Source organism: Panthera tigris, chromosome B3, assembly GCF_018350195.1.
Source record: "Panthera tigris isolate Pti1 chromosome B3, P.tigris_Pti1_mat1.1, whole genome shotgun sequence".
NCBI classification, from domain to species: domain Eukaryota; kingdom Metazoa; phylum Chordata; class Mammalia; order Carnivora; family Felidae; genus Panthera; species Panthera tigris.
The window spans coordinates 109,066,728-109,079,076 of record NC_056665.1 but is presented as its reverse complement, the minus strand read 5'-3'; the positions used below and the strand labels follow the sequence as shown (position 1 = coordinate 109,079,076).

At 43.4% G+C, this 12,349-nt stretch overlaps 1 protein-coding gene across 1 annotated transcript in view; it reads right to left on the bottom strand.

Annotated features, from left to right (window-relative positions):
- The window catches only part of RHOJ (ras homolog family member J), an 83,327-nt gene extending 71,466 nt beyond the window's left edge, over positions 1–11,861 (bottom strand). Inside the window, exon 1 of the mRNA XM_007095215.3 lies at positions 11,287–11,861. Within this exon, the coding sequence (XP_007095277.1) occupies positions 11,287–11,530 (244 nt within the window). The 5' untranslated portion in view covers positions 11,531–11,861. The remainder of the gene's footprint in view (positions 1–11,286) is intronic.
- Between the last annotated feature and the right edge of the window lie 488 nt (positions 11,862–12,349).

Here is a 12,349-nt window from a genome sequence, read left to right as displayed (position 1 = left end):
GCATGGACTAAAGAATCTGCATTTTCAACAAGCAGGTTTTTCCGATGAGCAGGTACGTTTGGGAAATACAGGTATGTCATCTGTAGCTGAATAAACACCTAATTAAATATGGTGCTTAGGGCAATTCATATTGTTTATGTGGGTCTACTGTATTTAAAAAAAATTTTTTTTGAACTTTATTTACTGTTTGGGGGGGAGGGGCAGAGAGAGAGGGAGAGAGAGAGTCCCAAGCCGGCTCTGCACTGTCAGCACAGAGCCTGAGGTGGGGCTCGAACCCACAAACCGGTGAAATCATGACCTGAGCCGAAACCGAGAGTTGGACACTCAACCGACTGAGCCACCCAAGCGCCCCATGTATTTTTTTACTTAAAGTATTTTTTTTTTTAATTTTGAGAGAGAGAGAGAGAGAGAGAGGGCATGCACAAGCAGGGGAGGGGCAGAGAGAGAGAGGGAGGGAGAGAGAATTCCAAGCAGGCTCCCTGATGTCCACACAGAGCCTGATGCAGGGCTCAAACTCAAGAACCATGAGATCGTGACCTGGGTTGAAATGAAATCAAGAGTCAGATGCTTAACTGATTGAGCCCCCCAGGCGCCCGGCCTATTGTAGTTGACACGAGAAATGTCAACTTCGTGATTATGGCAAAGATTACTAAGTGTCCGTTAGCATCTGCTCACTTTTTCTTTGGGCATAAAGCTAACCTCTCTCGTAATAATGTGTGGCCGAGGGTTTGGCTTCTCTCCAATGAGATGTGAACAGAAGTGGCGCATTCCACTTGTGGATCTGGCCCACACCGCCACTCCTGGCCTTCACTCCTCCGTATTCTGGGTACCAGCAGAGTCACAAGACAGAAAAAAGTTAATCCTTAATGGCCCCATGGAGCAGAACCATCTCATCCACCTGAACACTTGCCCAATCTGTTATCTGAGCAAGACACAGAATTCTCATAGTTTGAATCATTTGATGTTTGGGTCTGTTTGTTACAGCATCCTAGTCTATTGAGTGTGGTGTCATCATTACAAAAACCTAAAACAAATAGGGTGCTGTTGGCTGAGCTGTTAAGTGGCAGGTGGTAAGAAAACAGGATAGGCTGGAAAGACAGAGATCTAAGTTATCCTGTGGCAAAACTGTATTTTTGAAAAACTATTGTCTGTGAAGCCTGGAAGGTGAACAGTTCCTACAGAGCTTGTAGCATGTGAAGAAAAAATTGGAAAAAACCAGAACGTCCTTGTATGTTAATTGTTACTTACTGGGTTTAGCAAGGTGTTACAAGAAAGAAAAGAGCTGCATTGGTTGTTTTTTTTTAAGCAGAGTTTGATAGAACACAAATATTAATGGACTTACAGAGCCCCTCGAGTAAAATTGATTATTTTTGGATTCCACAAATTGAAGATACAATTCAAAAAGGATTTGGGGGCACCTGGGTGGCTCAGTCAGTTGAGTGTCTGACTTTGGCTCAGTTAATGATCTTTTGGTTCATGAGCTCGAGCCCCACATGGGGCTCGCTGCTGTCAGAGCGACATCTGCTTTGGATCCTCTACAGAGGGTGCAAACTTCTTTCACTGCCAGCACAGGGGGTCTTCCCAACCTACGCCCCTCCCCCTGCCCCTCCCCCGCTTGCGCTTTCTCAAAAATAAATAAACATTAAAAAAAAAAAAGGATTTGAGCCATAAATGTCCATTTCTCTGTTTAAGCAAGAGAATCAGCTATGTGTCAAAGATCAGGTCCCTTGCATCTAAGCCTGCTGCTTCATATGGCCTCCCAGTAGCTATTGTTAATTTGAGAAAAAAGGGCATTGGCTACCAGAAGCAGACAAATGAAGACTGTTTAAGCATTACGTCTAAGAAAGACATACTTTGGTCTTGGATATGGTTACTGGTACACGGATATTACCAGAAACCTGGTAAATTTTTGAAAGAGTTGTGTGTCCAAAGAAATGCCAAACGTGGACTAGATATGCTTACAGCTGTGAAACAACACTGAGCCCCCCAAAACTGTACAAGCAAGAAGCAGGCTGTGAAAGTGTTACAGTCCCCAAGAAACACATGCGCCTAAAGGTCTAATTCAGATGTGTATCACAGAGGACGATGGATGAGGAAGAAGAACCTCCCAGACTTGAGCCAGGAAAAGCGGAGACTGAGGGATGAAGGAATTCCTCCCAGAGAATAGCATCAGGGTCAATTCAAGAAACTTCTTCCACTGCTAGCGCAGGGAGTCTTCCCAGTGTTTGCCATCAGGATTCTATTATTGCTATGTGCCTCCCATTTTTTCCTTTTCTTTTTCCCTTTTTTAAAAATGTTTATTTTTGAGAGAGAGAGAGAGAGAGAGAGGAGAGAGAGACACAGAATCTGAAGCAGGCTCTAGGTTCTGAGCTGTTAGCACAGAGCCCGATGTGGGACTCAAACTCACAAATCGTGAGATCATGACCTGAGCTGAAGTCAGATGCTTATTCGACTGAGCCACCCAGGCACCCCCCCACCCGCCACCATTTTTTCCTTTTTTGAAGGGGTTTTGAATATTTTGGTTATTTCATCCCTGTTCCACCATTGTTTAAGGGGTGATTGTATAAATGGGACAGATATTGAATTTCCTATTGGACCACAAGGAGCCACATCTCCATCAAATGCAAAGAGCTGTGAAAAAAAAAAAAAAAGAGTTGTGTATCATCCGCAAACACTGGGCTTTGACCTGGTGCAGTGACAGCATGGGACTCTGGGCAGTCCTTCTTTGGAAAAGGGCAAGCTTGTTTTACGTGTGGGAAACAGTGTGAAAGGATATTTCGTGGATGGAGAGGCTGATACAAGTGGAGATAGCTGGTTCCTACCGAAATCTATTCTTTCCGCTCTTGGGCATGTAGGAAGGCTTCATAGCCCAGCCTCTTTCAGCCTGAAGTGTGACCTGGTGACTAAGTTACAAGGCCTATGGAGTGTGACTGGAAATGATGTCTGTCACTTCCAGTCTTGGCCCAGAAAACTTTCCACTGAGTCTGTCCATGTTCTTTCTCACTAGGCTGGTTGGATGCAGATAGCGATGAGATCCCAAGGGATGGCAGGGTCACAAGATGGATGGAGCCTGGGTGTCTAAATGACTAAACAGAGGAAAGCAGCCTCACTGACTTGAATTACTCGCCCAGGACCATCACATTAGCAAGAAACATCCTGCCACGGTGTTAATTACATTTTTGGGTTAGCATACCCTAACTAACAGTGGCTTTTAGATTGATGTTATTAGCTACCGAACTCTACACTGCCTGTGTTGTTTGTTTACTGCTTCATGACCTCCACTTCCTCCATTACAAGTTATTCAACTTTGGGAAAATTGGTTAGTGTCTCCATGCCTGGATTTCCTCATCAGTAAAATTGGGAAAATAATACACCTCCCAGGGTCATTGTGAGGAAGCAATAAGCTGATGTGTGAAAATATCCCAAATATGCCTGAACCATAGCAAAGACTATGGAAGTGCATAGCGACTGTTATTGTTGTTAATACATATACTAGTGGCATTTCCGTTTCATAAGTAACACTACCGCACTTCTTGTTGGGTCACACATGGCCATAATGGGATTCATGCTCACCCTGGGAATGAAGAGTGCCAGAAATAAAAGCTGTCTTTCACAACCAAGACGAAACCGAGCAAATACACAGGAATCAGGTCCTTTTGTTTCATGAAAATTGGACACTTCCAAGAAGCTGGTAGACTTCAGAGCTTTCAGGAACAGTGCCAGGCCACTCTGTGACTCACAGTTGGTCTCTACTGAATTCATGATGGAATTATCCTGACTGCGTGACGGCCAGAGAGTTAACTGTTGGGATTCTGCTGACTCACCTAAGGGGTGCCATGGATTTCTGTATGGGGGGAAGTCAATTTTCAGCATAATATCAGAAGCTGTACCTTTACACCGAGAGCCTCCATCATAGACCCTTGCAACCTTGTGGTCAGGATTGATGAGGGAGACTGTTTCTGTTGACTTTTCTTTCCTGCCCTTTCCCGAGAGGCCTTATATTTGTCACCCACCTTCATGCTGCCTCTGTAAAACAGGCTAAGTGTCTCCAAAACATAAACGTCCAATGTGCTGGGCCATCCCTGAGCCAAATTCGCTATTTGGCCCACACGAAGTGGGAGAAATGGCAGATTTTGGAAAAGCTATTCCAGAAATAAAATACCGTTTACCTGAAGCCCAACCTCAATGGGCAGGTAGATAGTAAAATTTATGAAGGGTTTCCTAGCCTGGAAGTGAAGGGAGTGAGGCCAGGCTATGTGGAACGAAATGTCTTGGTCACAGGGAGCCTGTCCGCTGAAGCCTGGACTGGTCTCCCTCCTTGGCTTGTTGCCAGCTAAAACTGGAATGCGGGAGCGCTGGGAATGGCAGATGTGGTGTCCAATGCTGAGGGCATGGTTTTTCTTGGGTCACAGAAACTTAATTTTCTTTATCCCTCTTCTATCTTTTTTTATGCCAAAGAGCATGCGGCTCATAATTGACCATCTCTGCAGCATGCTTTGCCTTTCGGAGTGTAATTTGCACCCTTGAAGCCTCTGAATGTGCTTGCTTTCATAAGCATCTCAGTGTAGACTGTGGGAGGAACTGTCTGTATAATTCCTGCCACTGCGCCTTTGGTGTGGCCTCCAAGGGTCCAGAAAAAGCATCAGCTATACATTACATCACCTCAAAAAGAGACCTTGGGGGGTTGGATATCTATAAGACTTTGTGGGGTTTTTTTCTACGTTTATTTATTTATGTTGACAGAGAGGGAGACAGCACAAGTGAGCACAAGTGGGGGCAGAGAAAGAGAGAGAGAGAGAGAGAGAGAGAGAGAGAGAGAGAGAGAATCCCAGGCAGACTCTGTGCTGTCAGTGCAGAAACAAGCTTGGGGCTCAATCTCAGGAACTGTGAGATCATAACCTGAGCCGAAATCAAGAGTCGGCTGCTCAACTGACTTAGCCACCCAGGCGCCCCAAGACTTCATGTTTTTGAGCATCACTGCATTTAGAAGGAACAGAGTGAGTGATTCCACTGGTCCATTCATGTCTCCTCTTACACAAACTTCTTTTATATTTTCTTCTAAGGTTAAAATCCTGGTAATTCATTTCATAGTCCCATGAGAGTTGTTTCAGGCTTCCTTTTGGCTTACAGAGAATGAATCTCATCCATTCTCTAGAGACTCTCAGGTGTCTTCAGAAAAAACAAAAGAGAAACTCCTGAGTAAATATTCACAAATGGGCAGAACTATGTCACAAACCTTTATAGGCCTGGGGCTTTGCTTTTATTCACTTTCTATTATTTTATGTTATTCCTTCCTGCCCCTCTGTGGATTGGACATAGCTTCCCCTCTTGATCTGGCCATTAAGGCCAGGTGGTGATTGAGTCTATCTTGGACTGATCACCATTTAATTTGTGGAAAAATTAGACTGGACTTCCAGCTCTCTGTGAAAACAACTTTCTTTTACATCTTACTCAGCTGATAGAGCAATGAGATTTTCCCTTCTTTCCATAAATCATGTTAACTTCCTGCATAGGTGCCTGGATTTGGAAATAGTGACTTCAAAAATGAGTCTTGAAACACAGGTAGTTTTTGACAAACTCTAGGAGGGGTGGGCGACAGAAGAAAGAGCCACAGACAAAATCAATTCTAAGCCAGAGGATGATGGAAATGGTGAATGAGGTACACTGTGAACAGGCTTCAACCCGATCAGGCTTATTTGACACACCCATGTAGATAAACATACAACCCATGGACATAATCTAACTCAACATACAATCTAACTAAATGCAAAATGGAGGTGTTATCCCTATGTCATATGTTATGTGGAACATCACTTGATAATAATTTACCAGTGAGGGGGGCGGGGAAGGAGGGTGTGGTCTGTTGCAAAACTCAAAGTTCAAGATAAGATAAAGATATGAGGGAAGAAGAAATGTGATTGTTCCATGGTGAGCTGTGAAAGCTCTAAATGTTGTTAGGAATTCTTGAGTCATCCTAGAAGGGAGTAGGAAGCAAGGCCCAGAGATGTTTCTCAGGCTCACTTGTAGAAAGTATGAGTGGTCCTACCTACCTTCATCCCACTGCTCCCAATTTTTAGTCCTAACCCTTAGTTGAACTTGGGGTTACTCTGAAACATGTTCTATATATAAGAACTATAAGTCTTGGAGGGAGCCATCCAAAATTTAGGTAGGCTTTTAACTATAATGCATATGGAACAATTTTCAGCTCATCTGCTTCCAAATGAAATGTACACATTGCAGAGTTACATTATTCCACAGCTGTGACAATGGCCACTTAGGTCAAGAAAACTCAACGCTATGTTACAATTCCAGTAGAGATAAAATGATACTTAAAATGTGAACAAAATAGTTCAAAAATAGAATAAATGTAATTAATTTCCAAACATGTTCATTCCTAAAGATCGGACAAGCAGTTTATTTGTTTATTCAGCCACGTTTCAATGGGCCAGAAATTACCTAAGCACTGGAGGGACAAAGATGACTAAGACATACTAATTCATTTATGCAATAACTATCTATTGAGAATCTACTGTATGTTGGGCTCTGCTTCAAAAGCTGGAGACAGAGCAGTGAACAAGACAAAGTCCTTGCCCTCACGGAGTTTAAATTCCAGTATGGGATAAAAACAGCAACCAAATAAATGTAAGGGTGATGCCAGGTGGTGTGAAACGTTATGAATAAAGATGTAGCAGTATAAGTGGTTAAAGAGTGACTCTGTGTGTGTGTGTGTGTGTGTGTGTGTGTGTGTGTGTGTGTGTTTGTGTGTGAACGTGTTCAATAATGTGGTCAATCGAAGCTGAAGAGGATCTGGGGGAATAGTGTTAGGCTGGGGGAAGGGCAAGTGTGAGGTCTTCAAGGAAAGTGGGATATCGGTGTGTTTGAGGGATACCAAGATGGCTAGTGTGGCTAGAGCAGAAATAATGAAGAGGAGAGTGTGGCGGTAACAGGGACCAAGTCAAGTCATGGAGTGCCTTGTAGACCATGATAACTGACGGGGTCTGAGTGTGAAGGGATTGGAGGATTTGGGCCATGGATAGCCCCCCTTCCGGCTGTGTGGGGAACTGACAAGAGGAGGGCAAGTTTGGAAGCAGGGAAGTGAGAGGTGAGCACACTAGCTTAGATGAGAAATGAGGTGAGTTGGACAAGAGTGAAGCAATGTAGGTGGCGAGAAGTGATGGCACTTAAGATGTATTTTGAATGTTGCGCTGATCGGCAGTAGTAACAAAGTAATAACAGTATTAACAGAGTAATAACAAATGGTTTGAATGGAGAGGGTGGGGGGTATTGTCATAGGATGAAAGGAGTCAAGTGTAATATCAAAGTTTTTGTTCTAAGCAACTGGGTGGAAGGTAGTGGTCGTGTATTTGCACGGGGAAGACTAGGGGAGGAATAGATGGGAGGAGTTAAAGAATTTTGTTTTAACAGTTTGAGAAATTAGATGTTATTATATATTCAAATGGGCAGCTGGATATATGAATCTGAGTCTCAGGGCCAGAGATATAAACTGGGGAGTCGGTGGCATATAAATAATATTCAAAGCCATGAGACTAGATACAACCAACTTAGGCATGAGCAAAATAGGGAAGGGAACTGAGGGGCCGAACACTGAGGTGTGCCAACATATAATGGGGGGGAGGAGATGGGGCAGGCGGCAGAGGAGATGGACAGAGATTTGCCAAGACCATCCTACTCCATTTGACGGATACCACTAGAATTATGGTTTTCTTTGTTGGAGTCTTAGTTACATTTTAATTTCCTTTCATAACTGTGTGCAAGTGTAGAAAACTTATTCTTTCTTTTTTTTTTTTTAAATAACTTTATTTATTTTTGAGACAGAGAGAGACAGAGCATGAGCAGGGGAGGGGCAGAGAGAGAGGGAGACACAGAATCCGAAGCAGGCTCCAGGCTCTGAGCTGTCAGCACAGAGCCCGACGTGGGGCTCGAACTCACAGACTGTGAGATCATGACCTGAGCTGAAGTTGGACACTCAACCGACTGAGCCACCCAGGCGCCCCGAGAACTTATTCTTAATAATAGTAGCTGCTAGGTACCTAACACTTATCATGTGTGAGGCACTGTTCTAAGAACTTCGCATGTATTATTTATTTTGCCTCACCAACACTCCTAATGCCTTTATGGTCCTTTTTTTGTCCATTTGTGATAAATTAAGGCACAGAAAGGTTAAATAACTTGTTCAAGGCCGCACGGCAATGGCAGTGCCCGTGTTGGAAGTGGGCTGTCTGGCTTCAACGCCCCCCATCCTGATTGGTATGCTTCATACCCTTCTTGTTATATGTCCACTTTCCTGGGATGGGCCACTGTTATGGAAAAATCTTCAAGGGACAGGCTCTCTTTGACTTGAACTGCGTTTTTCTTCTCTTTACTTTTTTTTGTGTTTTAAGTTTATTTTGAGAGAGCAAGAGAGAGAGAGAGAGAGGGAGAGGGAGAGAGAGAGAATGCACATGAACAGGGAAGGGGCAGAGAGGCAGGGAGAGACAGAGAGAGAAAGAATCCCAATCAGGCTCTGCCCTGGCACACGGGACTCGAACTTACCAACCCTAAGATCATGACCTGAGCCGAAATCAAGAGTTGGACGCTTAACCAGCTAAGCCATCCAGGTGTCCCTTGAACTGCAGTATTTTAAAGACTCGGTAATTCAGTTGCTGCTTGTCCTTTCAGAATGGGCCAGTAGGACCCAGGGACAGGGTACTGGATACTTTTCCACATGGGGAAGACAGCATTAGTTCTTTGACAATTGACTGAAGGTTTTCATGTAACTGCATAAGGATTTACATTCAATTAGCTCATATATGGGAAGGGCAGTGGTAAAAGGAGCGTGTCTTTATGATGGGGAAGATTTCTTTATGAATGGAAACGTTCACTTCATTGTGACCCTAGATGTATGAGGCTCATGTCTTCATTTCCTTTATAACCTAACTGAAAGCCTGTGAGATGACTGTGTACCTAGAAAGGTACAGAGTGTAAATCAAAGTAACAGTGTTTGGGAATGTCTACTACGTGCAAAGTGTGGCTTTGGGTAAAGTGACTGTGATTTCCTGAGAGGTAAAATCATAGAGTAGCCAAAATCTTTAAGATGCTTCGATGTTCAACTGGGTGTTATACATAGGGGATGAGTCACTGGAATCTACTCCTGAAATCATTGTTGCACTATATGCTAACTAACTTGGATGTAAATTAAAAAAAAAAAAAGATGCTTTGATGCTCACATAACAGTAAGTATATACACAATTGAAATATAAAATAACTTGGTCCTAGTGGAAACTGGTGGTAGTTCAGCCTTTGCTTGATCTCTAATATTTTTTTATAGCTTGACTTTATCTCTACAGTTGGTTTTGTCTTCTTTCTTCCTTATACTGGACTGATAATTAGTTCAACCAATAGATGGGGATCAGGATGCGTCATTTTCAAAAGCACTTAAGCCTCTCCCTTTAGTATATTTTGGGCCCTTCCTTTGATCTAAAAGTTGTTGAAATTAGGTACCAGCCAGTTTTTCTTTCCTGGCAGAAAGAAGGTGTCGAATAAAAAAACCCTTTGCTAAGAAGTTCACATCTTAGTAACTTACTTAACTCCCAGACCTCTTAATTTTATTAGTTTCTTTTTTCTCCGCATAAAAGTTTTCCTGTTCTCTTTATTCTGTTCTCATTAAAGTGTTCGTCTCTTGGCAGAGTCATATTTTCAGAAAAAACTTAAGGGAATCAGCATGAAAATTTGCTCTTAATTTTCACAAATATAGAAAAACCTTCTGGGAAGTGGATACTATTTTCACTGTGATTCTCTATCTGCTATGTAGTATTGTCATAAACCATGTAAATATAGGCGAAGGGTGGGACTTAGGTGATTGTTTAGCTGTGGAAAAGAAGCTACTTCCTCTAGAAAGAGGATTTCAAATGGCCACATAGCAAAGCCAACATTCACACAGGTTTCCTGTGTCACTTCCCCCCCTGCTGAACCTGACCCAAAGCCAAGGTGAAGGAAGGGAAATTTTCCTCTTGTGAAATCTCAAATCTTTGATAACTCACCAACCTGATCACTCTGTTGAAAAAAGTTGTAAAATTAGGCTACTGTAAACTTGAAGAATTTCATGAACTTGCTTTTGAGAAACAATAAGGTTTGTTTTGGAAATTAAGAGAAAAAGAAAATGGAAAAATTGAGATCAGTTATCACATTGACAAATACACCTACAGACTTTAGAACATTAAAAAAAAACCACCAAACAATTAAGTTGTGGCTACAGTATTTTAACTGTCATGCCTTCAAATATTTTGTGTCCGATTTGATCCTTTCTGGATATACTTTAAAATGATTCAAATTTTATTTTTATCTTCATTTTTACTTTAAAAACATATTCATTACAGATGTTTCTTTTAATTCAAGATACAGATTGCCTAATAGATATTTAAAATCTTTTAATACTCCCCCCATCTATAACCCTGGGAACATAAACGTACAATAGTACATCACCAAATGAATTCATTAGAAAAATGAGTGTTCTAATGTTTGTTAATCTTACCATTTCATTTATGAAATGGCATGAGGTAAATATATGAAAAGTGGCAAAAATACCTCTCTCACCAGTTGTGTGGTTAGTGGTAACTTTCTTTTTTCAATCAAATCGGACACAAAATATTTTAAGGCATGACAGTTAAAATACTGTAGCCACAACTTCATCGGTTTTTTTTTTTTTTGAACGTTCTAAAGTTTGTAGGTGTACTTGTCAATGTGCTAACTGATCTCAATTTTTCCATTTTCTTACTTTTTCTCTTAATTTCCAAAACAAATCTTGTTTCTCAAAAGCAAGTTCATGAAATTCTTCAAGTTTACAGTAGCCTACGTTTTTCTTTTCTCTTTTTCTTTCTTTCTTTCTTTCTTTCTTTCTTTTTTTTTTTTTTTTTTTTTGGTGAAAAAGTTGTGTTGCGATTGCACTACATTTTAGAACGTTCACATAAAAAGTTATTAACTCTTCAGGCCAACGTTGAGTAAGATCTCCCACCCCAAAGCCTGGAGGAGCAGTTCAGGGTAGTTTCCCAGTGTTACTCATTTGATTGAAGTGGGGGGGGGGGAAAGTTTTGGATACGAAGGGATGCACAAAGTGTCCTAAGAGTTGCAGCAAAGCCCTCGGCCGTGGGTTCCGCCCCGCTGTGGGGCCACCGCCAGGCCCGCGCCCATCAGTGCCCCTGGAAATCAAGCAGGCCCCTCTGCGGTTGCGGTGTCGCCGCCCGCATCTTCCCCGCGTGTGCAGGGACAGGCTCCCGCCCCTCCTCTTACCTGCATAGTGGTCGAACACAGTGGGCACATATTCCTCTGGGAAGGCGTCGTTGGCGTAGCTCATGAGCAGGCAGGTCTTCCCCACGGCGCCGTCGCCCACCACCACGCACTTCAACATCTTCTTCTCCTCCGTGCTCCTGCAGCCGCAGCCGCTGTCATCTCCCTCCTCGCAGTTCATCCTGGCGGCTCCAGCTGCTGTGACCCTGCAGCTGCTGTTCCTTCTCCTGCCTCTCCCAGAGCCCATGGAGCGCGGGAAGCGAGTGGCAGGCTCCAGATCACGCTGCCTTCCTTAGGTTGCCTTGGATTCCACAGACCTGTCCCAGGCGGCTGGCACCTGCCCTCGTGCTTACCATACTGGCCAAGAAAGGTGGCGCACGTTGGGGAGAACGATTAAAAGCACGTGTCCCCTTTCCCTACAGTTTGAGTTAAGAAACCCTCATTTTCTCTGAATTCTAGGGGCTTCCTGGCAGTCTAGAAATTTCAACAGCCCAAGGGTTTCGCTGTACTCTTCCAGACGGCCGCAGTTCTGCTAATCTACCCCCCCCTTTTCCACTTTACATCTAACATGGAGGAAAGCTGGGCTTTTTAATGGAGTTTTCCCCTTGCTTCCTCCAGCTTGCGGAGTATCAGGAAATCATGGGTTTCCTGCTGCATTCCATATTAGGCTCAGTGGGCTGGGGAAGGCTGCAACAATGGGAGCTCTGTGTGTGTGTGTTTGTACTTGCGGGGAACGCCGCCAGGGCATGGAGCAGGGAAAACACTAGGGGTCCCACTGCAGACTCAAGCTGTCAGACTTCCTGTTTCATCTGCTGCTGGGGAGGCTGTTTGCCTGGGGCTGGCTGGGAAGAAGCTGACGAAAGATGGAAACTGGAGAGCGCTGTCTGCCACAGAAACAGAGGGAATGGTTTAAGTGAGCAGAGAGAACCACACCAGCCGTTGTGGGATAACATATGACATCATCCCTCACTGAGTCACCAGAGAAAAGCTCTGCAAATTAAAAATGGACAGTTCTTCACGTACCTACAGGAGAAACTCAAGCATTTCATCCCAGCAACAGAGAAGA